The 16,035-nt window shown below is 36.3% G+C and overlaps 6 protein-coding genes across 8 annotated transcripts; 2 read left to right on the top strand and 4 right to left on the bottom strand.

Annotated features, from left to right (window-relative positions):
• Nucleotide 1: 1 nt before the first annotated feature.
• Nucleotides 2-2,272, bottom strand: Cdk5alpha (Cdk5 activator-like protein). 2 transcript variants are annotated; one of them, XM_017243822.3, is made up of 5 exons: nucleotides 2,022-2,272; nucleotides 929-1,794; nucleotides 711-848; nucleotides 414-619; nucleotides 2-351 (listed from the first exon to the last, which is right to left on the bottom strand). In XM_017243822.3, exons 2-5 carry the CDS (start codon nucleotides 1,787-1,789, stop codon nucleotides 210-212), a joined length of 1,347 nt encoding a protein of 448 aa, XP_017099311.2. In that variant the 5' UTR covers nucleotides 1,790-1,794; nucleotides 2,022-2,272; the 3' UTR covers nucleotides 2-209. The 2 variants fall into 2 exon arrangements, with proteins under 2 accessions (XP_017099311.2, XP_070133487.1); XM_070277386.1 differs by lacking the exon at nucleotides 2,022-2,272 and adding an exon at nucleotides 1,908-1,927.
• A 450-nt stretch (nucleotides 2,273-2,722) lies between these two features.
• On the bottom strand, nucleotides 2,723-3,528 carry l(2)SH0834 (lethal (2) SH0834). Its single transcript, XM_017243835.3, has 2 exons — nucleotides 3,277-3,528; nucleotides 2,723-3,207 (listed from the first exon to the last, which is right to left on the bottom strand). The coding sequence occupies exons 1-2, from the start codon at nucleotides 3,428-3,430 to the stop codon at nucleotides 2,750-2,752; spliced, it is 612 nt and encodes a 203-aa protein (XP_017099324.1). The 5' UTR covers nucleotides 3,431-3,528; the 3' UTR covers nucleotides 2,723-2,749.
• Nucleotides 3,529-3,693: 165 nt separating this feature from the next.
• On the bottom strand, nucleotides 3,694-5,824 carry Usp14 (ubiquitin specific protease 14). The gene is made up of 7 exons (XM_017243833.3): nucleotides 5,669-5,824; nucleotides 5,438-5,613; nucleotides 5,278-5,382; nucleotides 4,687-5,075; nucleotides 4,472-4,628; nucleotides 4,350-4,415; nucleotides 3,694-4,291 (listed from the first exon to the last, which is right to left on the bottom strand). Exons 1-7 carry the CDS (start codon nucleotides 5,682-5,684, stop codon nucleotides 3,767-3,769), a joined length of 1,434 nt encoding a protein of 477 aa, XP_017099322.1. The 5' UTR covers nucleotides 5,685-5,824; the 3' UTR covers nucleotides 3,694-3,766.
• A 213-nt stretch (nucleotides 5,825-6,037) lies between these two features.
• On the top strand, nucleotides 6,038-8,733 carry LOC108126882 (BOS complex subunit ncln). The gene is made up of 6 exons (XM_017243641.3): nucleotides 6,038-6,296; nucleotides 6,773-6,851; nucleotides 6,915-7,383; nucleotides 7,451-7,633; nucleotides 7,698-8,126; nucleotides 8,189-8,733. The coding sequence occupies exons 1-6, from the start codon at nucleotides 6,140-6,142 to the stop codon at nucleotides 8,552-8,554; spliced, it is 1,683 nt and encodes a 560-aa protein (XP_017099130.1). The 5' UTR covers nucleotides 6,038-6,139; the 3' UTR covers nucleotides 8,555-8,733.
• LOC108126880 (uncharacterized) lies at nucleotides 8,396-12,677 on the bottom strand. Of its 2 annotated transcripts, none has more exons than XM_070277081.1 (7): nucleotides 12,640-12,677; nucleotides 11,159-11,367; nucleotides 10,843-10,938; nucleotides 10,711-10,783; nucleotides 10,556-10,650; nucleotides 10,361-10,493; nucleotides 8,396-10,300 (listed from the first exon to the last, which is right to left on the bottom strand). In XM_070277081.1, the coding sequence occupies exons 2-7, from the start codon at nucleotides 11,332-11,334 to the stop codon at nucleotides 8,807-8,809; spliced, it is 2,067 nt and encodes a 688-aa protein (XP_070133182.1). In that variant the 5' UTR covers nucleotides 11,335-11,367; nucleotides 12,640-12,677; the 3' UTR covers nucleotides 8,396-8,806. The 2 variants fall into 2 exon arrangements, with proteins under 2 accessions (XP_070133182.1, XP_017099127.3); XM_017243638.3 differs by lacking the exon at nucleotides 12,640-12,677 and adding an exon at nucleotides 12,497-12,633.
• A 760-nt stretch (nucleotides 12,678-13,437) lies between these two features.
• LOC108126881 (mitochondrial basic amino acids transporter) lies at nucleotides 13,438-16,029 on the top strand. Its single transcript, XM_017243640.3, has 5 exons — nucleotides 13,438-13,591; nucleotides 13,803-13,917; nucleotides 14,710-14,815; nucleotides 14,883-15,344; nucleotides 15,421-16,029. The coding sequence occupies exons 2-5, from the start codon at nucleotides 13,882-13,884 to the stop codon at nucleotides 16,005-16,007; spliced, it is 1,191 nt and encodes a 396-aa protein (XP_017099129.2). The 5' UTR covers nucleotides 13,438-13,591; nucleotides 13,803-13,881; the 3' UTR covers nucleotides 16,008-16,029.
• Nucleotides 16,030-16,035: the final 6 nt, after the last annotated feature.

Genomic DNA, 16,035 nt, shown 5'->3' with positions numbered 1-16,035 from the left:
ATTTACACATATCGTAGTTGTTAATTTATTTAAACACTATTCTTTATTATTTGATTTGAACGATTGTGATAGTGACATAATGAAATTGTCTAATGTTTTATAAAATATTAAGTTTTTTTTTAACGGTATTTCGCCATTATTTCTTCGGAAAATTTCTGGCGATGCGCAGACAATGAGAGGTTCACAATAATCTCTCGATCATCCGTCCGTCAGGCGCCTCCACAGTACGATTTAATTGTAGGATGATATTGACCACAAGATTTTAGCTCAGTAAAGACTTCCGTGAAGAATCCAGGCTCAGCATTGATTTTAAGCATTTTATCACTTAGCTTGTTCACAATAACCAGGCATCTGTAATTTTGAAACCTTTGTAGTCGAATCATGTGAATCATATACGATTTAAAATATCATACCTGTCCCAGAACTTTTCCTTTGAGTCTTCCACCAAAAATGGCTTGAGGGGATAACTGATCTCATTACCCATATAGGAGTATGACAGATAGAGGCAGGTAAGCACAGAGGCCTGGAGATCGGATTCCTTGCTTTCCTCTCCGCTAACTAGTTCTCGGACTAGCATGTAAACAAACACGACGTTTGCCGGGTTTATAAACGCCACATCCTAAATAAAGAAATGTGTTTTAAGTATATATTAATTTGTTCGGAGTCTCTAAACACCAGTAAAGTATAAGCTCGATATCCTTTTGTCGTACCTGCCATCCTTGGAGCAGTAGGCTGCGATCAACTGCTCTGAGCCACATGACTGCATCGCCAGCATCGAAGTTGTTAAGTCTCTGGCACCGGCAGTGCAAGAACATTCCCAAGCACTTCAGCAATTCCGAAGTGGATGCCTATAAAAAAAAGGTTATTATTTTTTTTATATGCTTTGAAATTGAATGAAATTTTTAATTTAAAAATATGTATATCTTACCTGAATAACGGTTTTACGAGGGATCTGGTTTGTATTTTTGATCTGCATGGACGCCGGCTGCAATTGCGGCGGCAGGGTTAGCGTCAGCGGCTGCTTCTGGATTAGCTTGTTGTGGTTCGTTATCGAGTTCTTGTTGTTGACCTTAACTGGGTCTTTCGCCTTGGAAGGATTTTGCGATTTGCTCGGCCCGGTGTTCGTCTCCTCGCGGATGTCCTGAGCCTGGTTCTGATTGCAGTGCTGGTGCTGGTGTTGGTGCTGTTGATTGTGCTCCTCAATGCGGTTGCAGTGCAGCTGGATGTTTCGGTTTTTGTCGGACGATGAAGCGAATGAGGACTCTAGAAGCTGGGCCTTGAAGCAGGCCGTGGGCAGGTTCGCGCACTTATTCTTGTTTTCGATCTTTTTCTTGTTGTGAGACGTGGATAGCTTCTTCCAGGAGAGAGCATTGATGAAAATCGAGTGCTTTTTCAGGTTCTTCTCAAAGGAGCTCTTCTCTGCCTTGAGCACAGAGTTCTCGTTGTGTGCGTCCAGGACATTGGTAATAGTGTCCTTGGACGCGTTCGTCAAGTTGTTCAAGTTGTGCGAGCTCAGCTGAGTCTGCGTCTGCAAATTGATGTGCACGCCACCGCAGGTTCCCTGTTGTCCTATGACGTTCTTCGACAATTGATGGCATGCCGATTTTTTGTTTTCTCTATTTTTTGCATTATTTAACTGCTCATAGGAGAAGTTATTGAGATGCGAATCAATCGATCCTGTACTGTCATTCTCGTTTCTTATATCGGTCGAATGATTATATTGGAAATTTGGCTGAGACGAGTATATAGGATGACGATCCCGCGGATTAAAACTTAGCACCGTTCCCATTTTTGCTGTAATTAGGGGCTTAATCAATAAGTTACGAATAAAATGACCCTCACCCTCTGTTGGTAAGGTTATTTTAAAATATTGATTTTTAATCAAAGTACTCATCTCATTTACATACTCTTCAATGCTTTTATTTCAACTTGTATTCGCAAAAAAGCTTTAAATAACTGTTTTTTTGAAGAGTAGTATTTTGTAAAAAAGTTTTTCAAAAGATGTTTTTACAAATTTTTACCTTCTTTGTCCTATGTATATTAGTTTCGAAGAAAAAAATTTTCAAGACTTTGTTACTACGCCACTTTCTGTCTGCAGGAGCACTTTGTTATGCCATTTTAAACGACCGCATAATTGTACCTATGTATGGAGTCCTTTTCCAACTATCATATATTTTTTTATCGCACAAATTCCAACGAAGCACTTGTTTATGAAAACATCTTTTCGCTACAAGCTTATGAAATAAGTACACAGTTTTAAAATCGATACAAGTTTGCGCAGGCCCAAAAGTGAGGGTGGGATCTGGGTCCTGGGCGCTTTTCTGGGCATGCTCAGTACAGGTGTTTTCGTGCATTTTTTATAGTATTGTCAGCAAGGATATTTTGGAGCTGCCATAGTTTTTTTTTTAGATATGTAGTCATGTAGGTTCCTCTTCATTGCAAGGCACCTACATATTTCAGCGTGTGTTTCGTATTGTCAACGGTTTTAATTATTTTAAGATGTTAACGTATACGTTTGTAAATTTAAAAAAAAAAAATAATGTTACTTTAATAAAACTAAAATATTTATTTATAAAGTTAGGCAAAGAATACAAAATTTTAAAATAAAAAAGTTAAAAACCTTTTTAAAAACTACCAAAAAGTAACAGTACTTTGAATCATTCCAACAATAATCAAAAATATTCAATAATCTTTTCAAGATAGACTTCAATAAAAGAATTAGTTTTTAAATACACAATACAATTTTTATTTATTTAACTATAGTAACAACTTCTGTATTAACCCCTAATAAGATAATGCTGCCCAAGCACAAAACACAAACAGTTATGGCAAGATCGCCTAAAAAGGACTGAAGGATAACAAAGATGTTGCTAAATTGCTTAACTCTGTTTCCAATCTGTGGATTCATTAGCAAGATTAGCATGGGACCTAAATTTGATGGTAATGTCGCCCTTTTATGGTATTGGAAGAAAACAAACTCCAGAACCGCAAAAAGAAGGACGGGCACAAAAACACTGCTGTTTGTGTAAAGTGCTAGTACAAAGCCGACAACAGCTGCCAAAATAATGTGAATCCGGCTTTTAACTAATATGTTTGAGCCATTGGGTTGCGGAGGAGCTGGTTGTTCCGGCAGAAAGCTCCTTTTAATAGGAATATCAGGTTCCACCTCAGGGTCGGAATATTGTTCAGGTGTAGTCGGTTCGCCTTCTGAAATAAAGTCGAAAGGGTAATGTCAAATGTGCAATAAATATGTGCATTTGATTAAACTTAGGTTACCTAGCGTTTCCTTTTCGATAGATGTAGCTCTGCCATTCAGTTTGTCTAGCCGTGATTTGGATGCCTCTAAAATCTTTTTGCGACGTAGTTCCCGTCTTAATGCAATTGCGTCCTTTGCACTCTTGTCCTCTATTGTTGATTCTGTTTGCTCCATTTAAATGTGTTGTCAAGTTTTTTGACTTCAAATTTTAACAATATTATAAGACAACCTAATATTATATTCTGTTTGTTTTTATTCAAGAATGTCAAGCTAACAGCGATAGGTATACATAAATTGAACCAGTGGAATGTGGACTAGGGATCCCATTTGCTAAAATTCAACCTATTCCAAATTAAAATCAGCTGTTTCTTTTGTAATTTTATCAACTTATCCCTAAGAATATATAATTTTTAATCTCCATAAAAATAAAATTTAAGTTATACGAAAATTAAATTTTGATACTTTATTCTGGTTTATTATATTAACAATACATGACGTTAACACAATTTTTTATATCTTTTCCAAGCGTCTGGGTGCATAAAGAAGTACGTACGCAGAATGCCAGTCCCCGCCTCCAGAAAGCCGCAAAATCTCTTCAGAGGTCACAGTCGAAACGTCATCGTCATCGAATTTGAACCAAACGTCGCCGCTAGAACGCACCCAGGCCACATAATGTCCAGAAGAACTTGATCTGCCCTTATGTGTTAACACAGCCTGCAAGGTGTAGTATCCGGAATTGTTGCTTCCCAGGTCGTCATCGAACCAAAACTGCTCGTACTTGATGTCCTTCTTCTCCTCCTTCGCTTCATTTGGCTTCACAACGTCCACTTCCATTTTCTTGTCTTCAAGATCCTTAAATTTGGCGCGCATGGGACACAACTTGTTTTGTAACTCCGGAGTGCACAACTCAAAGGCATCAAAGTCTATCGGGAATTTAATATCCTTCAATACCTTCGCATTAATTCCTTCCTTTCCTTTGTATTGGAAGCGAACAAACTGGACCGTCAAATATGCCGGTAGACGGCTTACCAAGTACTGCAAACAACAAACTTATTTGGTTAAAGAATATATATATATTTTAAGGTCGACTTACGTTTCTAGTGTACTGAGCATCGCGTCCCAAAGTCTCCGATTTCTTCACCAATTGCTCCTTCATTTTCTAAACAATAAATAGTACCAATAAATAAATTCTATATTTCGTAGTTAGTAACTAACCGATTTTAGACCACTCTGCATATACTTGACATCCATTGAGATAAAGCAACTCAACTGCAGAAAGTTCTCAGTTGTCACTGTGGAGGGTTCATCGGGAACTTCCTCCGAACTCATTTTTATTTCAAAAGTTCCTCCGAACCATTGGTCAATGAATGAGCTAAAACAAAAAGTATTAAACATTATTTATTTTAAAATTCTAAGAAATAGTTTATTACCTGTGTTGCTTCTTTTGGACAGCAGTACTCGAAGGGTCTTGGTTTGTGGGACGAAGCTTTTGCTGAAGCATTTTCAAAATTTCTGCCCAGCATTCGTTGGCATCCTGTTGGCGGTAGGTACCGTTTTCACCGGTCTGGGCAAATTGTGGAGATGCCCTGTGCAAAGCCTGTAGCAGGACTATTGGAGTCACGGTAGTGCCCTTCTCCATCTGAGCAAATATGGATTTCATGGCAGATGAAATTGAAAATGCAGTTGACATCGTGTCGGTTCCATCGTGGTTATAGGCTGTCAAGGCAGTACGAAGCTCAGGCACCGCGTTCAAGCATTGAACGGTGGCGTTCATGTAGCATGTATTGCCAAGGTTTGTAAGCCCGGCTGGTAAACGCATCTGTAAAAGATGACAAAACATAACAAAATAGTTGATTAAGAAATACAATTAAGAATGAAATTGGTTTTTACGAATATATGTAACTTTTTAGTAAATTGTAAAAATATGCAAATTTTGTTGAATGACTAAGCATATTTTTATGAACTAAGAAAATGAGATCTGGCGAACCCGTAATGCCTTAAAATGGAGGAAGAATACATACGGCTGTTGCGGCTTCCGCTTCATTCATGTCTTCGATGAACTTGACCGGTGTAGCAGGCACTTCTGGTACACTTTCCTTGCTGCCCAGCAACAAAACAACAGCTCCCTGCGAGGCCAATAAGATTAGTAAAGGATCGAAAACCCCTTAAATTATTACTTACATCTTTCAATTGCAAGTTCCACTGATCATCCTTAAGAATGCCACCCTTGCACATGACCTTTTGACGCTCCGGCTGGACGCCAGTAAGTGCAAACAATTGGGCTTTAAACAAGATGGGCTCCTCGTCGGTGTTTACCTCAATATCTGTGTAGAGCTCCCGGCCCCACTTTACCTTAACTGAAAGCAATAACTTTAGTTTTTTGATACAAACAAAAACGAAGCGGTGGATTACCTTTAAACGAGGGCATTGCTAAGTTTTTCGCAAATATAAGTTCTTTTTTCTGTAAAATTCAAAGTCATACTAGCCGAAATGGAGATGGGTAAAACTTCGATATATTTATGCGGTGTTTCGTACAGCAATTACAAAACCTATCGAGTTTGGAACGGTGGCATTGGACTGTTTGTGATTAATAATATATGCAAATTTTGATACAGAGTGTATGTATTATTAAAAAAGCTAAAATAGTTTTGTTTCTTTTTAAGAATAAAAATGCTGTAGTAAAGTGGCCCAAACAGCTCTTACAGAGTTTGGTTCAATCTCCCTCTTCCCAACCATACAAAAATTATACCTATCGATAGACTCATGTAACTACGATTACCATCGATAAAACAGCTGACAGTTTTCAGAATTCATTTTTTATAATTCATTAATTGCCCACATCGGCACATTTAATTAGATTAGAATCCAAAAAATATAGAAAACATGAATGAAGCGGACAGTTTTGCTGAAATCTTCCGAGGCGGACTACCCCATTGCCTACTCATTGTATTTTCTATGTTGTTACTATGCTCACCGGTAATGCCCAGCGAATTCGAGGTTATTTCCATGACCAAGTTTGATGTTAATGGACAGCATTTTGGTAAGTAAATAATGGATAAGCTACAGATTAATTATGTAAGTTCGTTTCAGAGTAGATTCCCAAATGCGAAACCTCTTAAAACGTTCCCCGCTTCAACATGCGGTTGTGACCCTAATTTTCATAAACATTGATGGGGTTGTTTCTCCCTTATTTAATTAGCAACATTGAATCCGATTAGGGCATATAGTGTGTTTCTTATCTTATTTTGTTAAAAGCCAGTAACTACTGGCATTCGAATAAGCCAAATGATAAGCTTTTCTGACTCCCATGGGAGGACTGCATCCACAAAACTTTTTCATTTAAACTTTGATCATTAGAAAAACTAGGTCAAATTCATTATTTGCATATCTTATACAGAATCTTTTTAGTCTTTTACAGAAGAAGCCTTCTACATTAAAAATATTTATAAAAATCTAAGTTATTTTCCCCAATAAGAAAGTTTCCAAGGCTAATGAAAATATGCTTTTTGCTTTTAGGAAGTCGAGCATCTTCAATTTCCCTTGAAGCCAGATCCTTGTATTCTTGGAATACCTCTCGGCATTGCGTTCTTACGCGGTAAGTATATAATGTTACATTTTATTTTAAATTGTAATTTTCCAACCTAAATTTTTCGTATAGTCTTACCGATTTGTCGATCCATGATTTCGACAAGCTAAGACAAAATGCGGGCGGCCTAATTCTAATGTTGCCAGCTAATATTTTGGATTTGGATGTCGAAACCAGAGAATTGATCATGATTTTGGAGCAATCTATGCTTGCACATGCAGTTGTAGCTCCCATTTATTTTGCACCATACAACAAGGACTTGGAAAAGATCATAGATGATATCACTTATACTACCACCGACAGTGTGGCGAAAAATCAAACCGCATTGGGACAATTGATTGTAACAGTATCGGCTAATCGTTACCACATTAATGTTGGTGGTGGAAGTATTGTGGCCAACAAGAACAGCAAAGTTCCTATTATCCAGGGCGAGCTGATTCCCAATCAGTTGGCACTCAAACCCAGCGAATCTGTTACCGATGGACAAAAACTTCCAGTTATATTAATAACAGCTAACCTGAAGACTTTTGGAATATATAATGTGAGTATTCGAAGAAAAAATATTTTAAATTAAACAACTCATTTTCCTTCTTGTTTTATTTGATTAGGATTATCCGTTGAATGCTGATGCTGCTGTTTTATTAGCACTTGTTGAATTGTTCAGTAAAGTGCACTACACAGCCACCATGGCACCCAAGTATCGCCTCAAATTTTTGCTCTCTGATGCCGGCTTGCTACTAAATTTCCAAGGCTCGAAGAAATGGCTGGAAGTAGATGACAATGCTCTTCAGGTAGTGCTCAAAAAATGTATACTGTATTTCTTTTATTAAAAATGTGTTCTTTATCTTTCTCTAGAATGTAGAATTTGTTCTATGCTTAGACACCATAACGGAAAGTTTATCCAATAATCCAGACAATGCTTTATACATGCACGTTTCCAAACCACCAAAGGAGAAGAGTTCGATAAGCAATTTCTTCAAGCTCCTAAAATCAGCCGCTGAAAAGTATTCGAATGGATTAACGGTTGAAGGTGTTCATAAGAAGATCAATTTGGCAGATTCTAAACTCGCCTGGGAGCATGAACGATTCAGCATTAAACGTTATCCTTCCTTTACTTTATCTTCTGTAAAGAGTCCCAGAAGCCCCATTCGAACAACTATTTTTAAGAACGACGAGAGTCAGATTCTGGAACACACACTGAATACGTCAAGAATTATTGCTGAAGCTCTTGCTAGTTTTATGTACAAAGTTGACTCCGTTTCTGGCATCTTCGATGGAGAGTTGGTAAGAAGAATAGACCAAAGGCAAAAATGAAAAAATATTTAATACATTTCTTTGTATTGCAGGCCATTAAAGAAGAAAACTTACTGCCATACTTCGGAGTCAAATCTATACTTCACAACAATGATGTTAAGGATGCTTTCGAAAAATACCTTAGTAATGTTAAAATCATTTACGATAAACCCGACAGTCGGGATCCTGACTTTATGTTCTACAATGAGCACGATGTAAAGCTCAATGTCTATAGAGTAAAGCCAGCGATTTTCGACCTCTTCCTCACCATTGTCATTGGCATTTACCTACTGACGGTGTTTCTAGCCATTCAATATTTCCCCCGACTTTATGATGAGGTGTCGAAATTAACGAAAGAAGAGCCAGTGGGACAACTTAACGGACATTCTTCCGAACGACTAAAAATGAAATCGCATTAGCATAAAGACGGTATTGAGTAAAAACATATTTGAATGTAGGAAAATTTATGTCCAAAATTCTTTTTCATCAATTTACTGATAATGATAATAAAACAATTGTTACTTTAAAGATAAAATTAAATGGTAGAATGTGTCCAATGTAGTTCCAAAGTAAATATAAATTCATTTGTTATAAATAATAGTTTTTTTTTTATTTTACATAATATATTATTACTTTTTTTTTATAAATATTTTTGGTTATGTATATAAATTTTAGTTATTATTCACATTGCCGTTGCTGAAATTGGAGTTGCCTGAATTATGGGCACGGCTTGGCTTTGGCAGAGGGTTCCAATCCAAATTGGACGATGTAGGCGATGACTCTCTGTATTGGGTCTTGACCTTTGTGATTTTACTTATAAACACATTGTTTGGAGTTGCCGACTCGTTGGCCTCCACCGCTGACGGAGAAATATTTGCAGAAGTCACCTCCTTAGAAGATCTAATATTAACGCTATTTAATTCATTGGGATAATTATATGTGGTATCTGAATATGAAGGAGTCATGTAAACTTTGGTGCCCTTAGCCGCACTTTCATTTAAAAGCTTCTGATTGCGACTTATGGATTCAAGAACCTCTTTAATTGATTTCTTCTTCCTCATCCTAGGCGTGGGTGTAGCATTGGAGTCCCGCTCCTCTGAGATTGATGACCTAATGCGATCGAAAGAATACCTGTCCGCCAGCCTAACCGGCCTCTCCAATTCGAAATCTTCTCTTATTTGCAAATCATTTGGTTCTGGGGAAGTGGACTGCACACTATTGAACCCATAATGGTTATCTTCTGGAGTTTTAGATCCATTTAAACGTGCGTGAGCTGCATTTTCTTTGATAACTTTATTAGGAACGCTGGAACTGATGTTCTCTTCAAAAATTTGTGAGATTTGCTTAACAGTGCCAAATGAATTAGTTTTCTTTTCTTGCTCTGGCTCGATGCTGGAATCTTGTTCGGATTCATTGACTAGCTTAACAATGCTATTATCAGTAGACTGATGTGCCTTAGATGTGGTTGGGTTAAGATCGCATGCCGAATTTACAATAGTGACTGATTGTTTGGTAATTTTCGGAGTCTCCGCTTCTCTTACAGACTCGTCTTTAGCTGATTTTTGATCAGAGACGGCGACCGTGACGATTTGCTTTTCAATATTGATCGGTTCCTGGTGCTGAATGTTATAGCCACCGTTCTGTTTTCGCTCAGTGCATAGTATTTTAGATTCATTAGTTTGCCTTACATGTATTGCGTTACACTGTGGTGCTTTGGACGTGCATGGATTAAGTTCTGTGGCTGGGTCGGATGCAATATCTGTGCCTATACTTTCAGATTCATTAACCTGCTTTACAGGGGATGTGCGAGAGGTTGGTTTAGTAACCGGGACGGGTGCAGGAACCTTTTCAACAGTTTCGACCTTTTCGATTCTTTCTATTTTTTTGATTCTTTCCACTTTTTCCACTCTTTCTACATGTGCAATTGTGCCAGATCCACCATTAGTTTGCTTAATATCTACTATCTGTGTTTTGGACGTGCTGGGGCTATTTTCACTATCAGTAACTACAATGGTCACCGCTGGCTTTTGGTTAATTGGGGGACTCGAGTTCCGGACTTCCTTCTCAACGGTAGGGTTTTCCAAGGACTCGTTTCTGTTATTGACGTACTGTTCGATTTCAGAGGCCAGTGATTCAATGTCCTTGGTTGCCAGGTAATCTGGGACCTAGAATAAATAAATATTTGACACTATCAAATGTATAACTTAATATTTTAACTAATTTACTGTTGATTTTGGCGGTGGTGGTGGCGGTGCCCTCCTCTTTTTCCGGTATTTTCTAGGACTCTTGGGGGAGTTGGGACATGAATCTGGCTCCGATTCAAATGGATTTGTGCTGGTTAGACTAGATTGCGAAGACCTAAAAATATCAAACAAAACAAATATTTGAATTTCCCACTCAGATAAGAGTTATCTATTTACCTTATATTCTGTGACATTGGCGAGGAATATCCAGAGAACTGTGTTGTGCTCCGGTAGCGATCATTTCGATTAAAGTACATTCCACTTGATTCAGACTATACATATATTTAAACAAAGTATTAATGTGTTTTTGTTTGATTTAGGGATTAAAATACCTCTCTTCTAGTATCAATATTTTGTAATGATGTGTGTCGATCGCCTCGGAAAATTCTTGAATTTAAATAGGATCTGAATAAGAAAGATTTACATATTTTATACAATTTTTAAATAATATTTATTTTACGTACGTATCATTTAAATCCCGCCTAAGTGTTGGCGGGCTTTCTGATGTTTTATTTATGCCCAATGTGGAAGACTTTTTTTTGCGGAAAGAGTACGTTTTCCTGAAAAAGAAATACAAATTTTAAAGCGTATTGTATGTAAGTTTAATACTGCTTATATGTTTGTCATATTAAGCACCTTGGCTTTGTAGTAATGTAAAAAAATTTAATAGATTTTTTCGATGGATGAAGACATCAGAAAGCTATTTATACAATTTAGGTATCGCTCGATTTACATAAATAAACACACCCGATGATCTGAGATCTGACGAAATAAACTTACCACAAATCTTGTAGGTTTCCAATCGACAAACTGTGTCTTCCATTATCGTTCTTCTTTTTAATGGTGAACCCCAAAATTCTGAGCCGCTTGTGATTATCATCCTCGTAGAAAGGATTCAAGTGCTCGGGGTAGTTGTAAATTGATATGTGACTAGTGTTTCGCTTGTTCCAACTCATTGTGGTTAGTAGTTAAACTTGGGTTAAATTCATCTGAAATATTCAAAGAAGATAAGATGATCTTTAATAAATCAAAATAGGTCTGATCAAATATAAGAAAAACTTACTAAAACCGGTTTAGCGGCTTAGAAAATATACAATCTCAGAAGAGAGCTTATACATACATCTATATATGAGACTCTAAATACTATACTTTTCCTTTATATTATAGAAAATTGATTAAATTAACACTCATTTGGTGACATAAGTGATCAGAGTTTAAGGTGATGATTTCAGAAAATATACCTGAATAAATATGACAAAAAGAAAGAAAATTTCCTTTCTGTTTAACGGTACCATTACTGTTGTCTTAAATATTGTCATATATGTATGTATATGCAAAAACCAATGTTTTATTTAAGTAGAAAGTATATAATTTTTTATTTGATCGTTAAAAGAAACTTTGTTTTTTTTTGTTGTTTATTCCCGGCTATGAGTCAATGAGGTAATGAAATAATTCGCCTGTTGTTTGGATCAAAAGATACTTTATCAAAAGATACTTCCAATTTCGGAATGTCACTATTATTTGGCACGGTTTGTTTGATTTGGGGTCCGGTTAACGAGCCGCAAAAGGTTATTGGTTTCGGTCGGACTAACATTGGCTTGGTTCAGCAATCTCGGATTAATTGACGCTACATGAGTACAAAGTTGAACACGTCTATATGGAATGGACACCAAGGCACACTACACAGAGCATTATTGTGCTGACCATAAATATAGTGATTGCATTATTGACACATTCCCGAAATTCTAAAGTCATATGATTGAACACTTATCGATTGGGTCATTTATAAAAAAAAAACCTTTTATTTATTTAGTTATATCACTTGTTAAACAAAAGATTAATTTGTTTTAGGTACTTTAGAGCTTTGCGCTTCAGCAAATTTATTTCAACTTTCGTGTCGGGAGCACGCACGAATTTTGATTATGACACGAGCATTGGGCCCGTGGCCGCCACTAATGTGAGATCATGTAGATTATTTTAAACACAAACAAATACACATTTTTCAATCTACACACATTTTTTTTGGTACATATCAGGGGGATATAAACATTCGCCCGTTATATAAAGAGCCTTCGCACTTTTGGCTATCACTTTTATTTCCATATACGGATTATGTACCTCATATATACGGGCAGGTACACATAAGTACAAGTTTAGATAAAAATATACACAGGTATGGCCAAGGAAAAGTGATGTGTTCGTATCTCGTAGTTCCAAATGACCTAAAATATTTAGCGGATGAAGCTTTTCGCGATACTCACCCACTGAGTTGTACTTCACGAATAAATGAACTACATGAACTTTATTCACATAGATAGAAAGCTTTTAAATACGAGGGCTTTTTTTTATAAGTTATAGTATGCTCGCACCTATACGTACGTATACTCCACACGAATGTGAGACAATCTATTAAGATCGCCAAATCTTTAAAAGCTAGAAAAATTTATTTTTTTTAAAGGTTTCCTAGATACACTTTCCGAAATGCAGATCATCCCTTTAACTAGCAACTAACTTTCAACTTTCCGATACGATTACTATGGGAGTTTAAGTAATCAATTATATTTATCTTTATTTTGGTAACAATAAAATATGTAAAGCTACAATAAGACATGAAAAAATCAAACACAAAATGATAAATTTGAATGGAAAATTTGTATTTTAAAATTATACAACGTATAATAAAGTTAAACACTGGTATATACGATTTTATATACATTTCTACTCCCATTTTTTTTAGGAACCTGGAAAGTCAACGGAAATGACGCACATTCTTATTTACACACTCAAGAAAAAATTGGTTCCGATTGGTAACAAAGTTTTTTTTATTAACGTTATTTCAAATAATTCTTTCAAAAATTGTTTGCAAAAATGTATTTAAATTTTGTGTATTCTTCAGATGTCATAGAATCTTCGAAATGTATAGCTACGTTTCTGTAAAGTTTTTTATTTATCTTGCAAATGAGGTTAGTTCTAATCTTTGAAATGTTTATATTTTATTAAGATATATTAGAGCTTTGGCGTTCAGGGTCATAATTTATCGTCTAAGAGCTATAAATGCAAATATACAATAAAAAGCTTAAAAGGACAGGTAGGCTTTGTTTATATATACAATTTATCTGAAATGTTAACATGTAAGTTCAATAAAACACCAAATTTTCAAAAAGATGTGGAAGCATCCGCGAATGGTCTAAGCTTATTGGGTATATCTTCATGGTAAGTAGAAGGATGGACGATTTTCCACGTTCAATTTCAAGGATCAAACTTTTTATGTTTGGAAAGATTTTCAGTAAATTTAAAGTTAAATAAATAGTTTCTTTGGGAAAAACTACTAAAATATATTTTTATTCTTTTGGTCTTTGAAACTCTAAATTTTTGTTATCTTTTACCGACCAAGAAAAATCGATGTTTTACATTTATTTACCAGAGACTTGGCAGGCAGCAGGATATCCCATTTATGATCGATGTTTTAATCCTGTGTAAAATTAAATAAAAAAAAAATAAAAATGCATCCGTTCATATTAATGTTTCGTAGAAACAATGTAAGTATATACATATTATTATATTATAAAAATATATTATAAAAAAGCCAACACTTGAAGTAAGGTAACCATAATTATACACGTCACAATAATAAAATTACCTCTTATACGTGTCCTAGAAAATACTCAACAACTTATTTTTACAAAAATATTTTATGTTCGTAATATTGTTTTTAATACCATTTAAACACATTTTTTTTTAATTATTACAATGTTTTTAATTTGAAACACGATTTGATTACTGAGGTCACATTCATGACATAAGTATTTTTAATCTTTTATACAAAAAATCGCGACAAATGTGAAAATGTCCAAGCTGAGTTTTATTACATAATATAGAATAAAAATTGATTAAAGTTTAAACGTAGGAAGTATCAACAATTTAATACCCCAAAATACAATATACTTTGCGTTTTCGAGATTATTGAAACTTTTTATGGCGGGTACCACGTATTCGTTACACCTACTAATACCTTTTATTTTTAATTATCTGTTTTGAATTTAAAATTTCTAGTGCGTTATCAGTTTTCTAACCTCTGCCAATGAAAAAAGCATCGCGACAACTGAAAAGTTTGTTTTAGACACACGAGACAAATTATTTGAGTGCAAAATCGGGAAATACTTTACAGTTTCTCCCAGAATGGCTTAAGAATTAGTTTTACCAAATATACGATACTCGCAACGGTTTTTTTTTCAAAAAAATACTCGGCTTAGTGTGACATTTTTTTAAGAATGTGCCATTCACGGTTGTGATCTCGTTATCTCAAAAAATTGTCTTAAAATTCCAATCAGGACCCGTGTACGACCAGCAGTTCCGGGCCCGGAAAATACCAATTGGAAGCTGCCTCCGAAAGTTTCTTCCCAGAAATGATAGACTTTGTGGCTGGACTCCTCGGCGGTAAAGCATTCAGCTTGGATTTAAATCAATTATTTTAAAAATCAATTCAAATATCTGGACATTTTAGGAGCGGCTGGTGTTTTGGTTGGCCATCCTTTCGATACGGTGAAAGTTCACTTGCAAACCGATGATCCCAAGAATCCAAAATACAAGGGGACATTTCACTGCTGTAAAATGATATTGCAAAGAGACGGTTTTAGAGGAATATACCGAGGAATAAGTAGTCCGATAGGTGGTATAGGATTGGTTAATGCTATTGTTTTTGGGGTGTACGGGAATGTACAAAGATATTCTGGTGAGCCCAACGCGTTGCTGACCCATTTCTATGCTGGCTCCTTAGCCGGCATAAGCCAGTCATTCGTTTGTGCACCCATGGAGCTAGCGAAGACAAGGCTCCAGTTATCACAGAACATTGACAGTGGAATCAAATTCAGCGGACCTATCCATTGCCTCCGACACATATTCAAAACCGAAGGCATTCGAGGCACCTTTAAGGGATTGGTTGCAACAATTCTAAGGGATATTCCAGGTGAGATTATAATCCTCCTATAAATACTTCGTTACGGACTTTTTAGCTTTTAACAATTTATAATTATCTGTTTCAGGATTTGCTGGCTATTTTGTAACCTATGAGTATATAATGGCGCATAACTCCAATCCAGGAGTATCGTTTACACTATTGGCCGGCGGGTGTGCAGGGATGGCATCATGGATATTCTGCTATCCCCTCGACGTGGTGAAGACACACATGCAAGCCGATGCGCTGGGAAAAGATGCCAAATACACTGGATTCGTGGACTGTGCCGTCAAGGGGTATAAGCACGAGGGAATCCAATACTTCTTTCGTGGACTAAACTCAACACTCATCCGAGCTTTTCCCATGAATGCAGCCTGCTTTGTTGTGGTCTCCTGGGTTTTGGACTTTTGGCATTCCAATTATGGCATGAAATCGGTCAAAAACGTCGAACAATCTCTAACCCTAATGAATTTAGACAACAAGGCTCAGGCGGATCTGGACAATGTTGTTCCAACAGTCGAGGAAGCTGTTCGAAAGTTGATCACAGACAATTCCTTACCGTATCAGCCAAGTTCCCCACCGCAGGATGTTGTTCACAACCGTTTTCCCAGTAACACTATGAATATCCCCAAAGAATCTAAAAACCGTATGGCAAACGATGTTAATATAAAATAAAATCAAATTGTTGTATTTTTAATGGGAT

Source organism: Drosophila bipectinata, chromosome 2L (genome assembly GCF_030179905.1).
Source record: "Drosophila bipectinata strain 14024-0381.07 chromosome 2L, DbipHiC1v2, whole genome shotgun sequence".
Taxonomy (NCBI): Eukaryota; Metazoa; Arthropoda; class Insecta; order Diptera; family Drosophilidae; genus Drosophila; species Drosophila bipectinata.
This window is presented reverse-complemented; position numbering and strand designations above follow the sequence as displayed.

Coding starts and splice junctions, on each gene's coding strand:
- LOC108126882 (XM_017243641.3), top strand. CDS start 6,140: ATGAATGAAGCGGACAGTTTTGCTGAAATCTTCCGAGGCGGACTACCC. Junction 6,852..6,914: donor CGGCATTGCGTTCTTACGCG/GTAAGTATATAA, acceptor TTTTTCGTATAG/TCTTACCGATTTGTCGATCC. Junction 7,634..7,697: donor TAGATGACAATGCTCTTCAG/GTAGTGCTCAAA, acceptor ATCTTTCTCTAG/AATGTAGAATTTGTTCTATG.
- Cdk5alpha (XM_017243822.3), bottom strand. CDS start 1,789: ATGGGAACGGTGCTAAGTTTTAATCCGCGGGATCGTCATCCTATATAC. Junction 620..710: donor TACTGCTCCAAGGATGGCAG/GTACGACAAAAG, acceptor TTCTTTATTTAG/GATGTGGCGTTTATAAACCC. Junction 352..413: donor AAGGAAAAGTTCTGGGACAG/GTATGATATTTT, acceptor TCAAAATTACAG/ATGCCTGGTTATTGTGAACA.
- Usp14 (XM_017243833.3), bottom strand. Junction 4,416..4,471: donor TGCAGAGTGGTCTAAAATCG/GTTAGTTACTAA, acceptor TTTATTGTTTAG/AAAATGAAGGAGCAATTGGT. Junction 4,292..4,349: donor ATGCTCAGTACACTAGAAAC/GTAAGTCGACCT, acceptor TGTTGTTTGCAG/TACTTGGTAAGCCGTCTACC.
- LOC108126880 (XM_070277081.1), bottom strand. CDS start 11,334: ATGAGTTGGAACAAGCGAAACACTAGTCACATATCAATTTACAACTAC. Junction 10,651..10,710: donor ATATTGATACTAGAAGAGAG/GTATTTTAATCC, acceptor ATATATGTATAG/TCTGAATCAAGTGGAATGTA. Junction 10,494..10,555: donor CCAATGTCACAGAATATAAG/GTAAATAGATAA, acceptor TGATATTTTTAG/GTCTTCGCAATCTAGTCTAA.
- LOC108126881 (XM_017243640.3), top strand. CDS start 13,882: ATGCATCCGTTCATATTAATGTTTCGTAGAAACAAT. Junction 13,918..14,709: donor TAATGTTTCGTAGAAACAAT/GTAAGTATATAC, acceptor AATTCCAATCAG/GACCCGTGTACGACCAGCAG. Junction 15,345..15,420: donor AATTCTAAGGGATATTCCAG/GTGAGATTATAA, acceptor TATCTGTTTCAG/GATTTGCTGGCTATTTTGTA.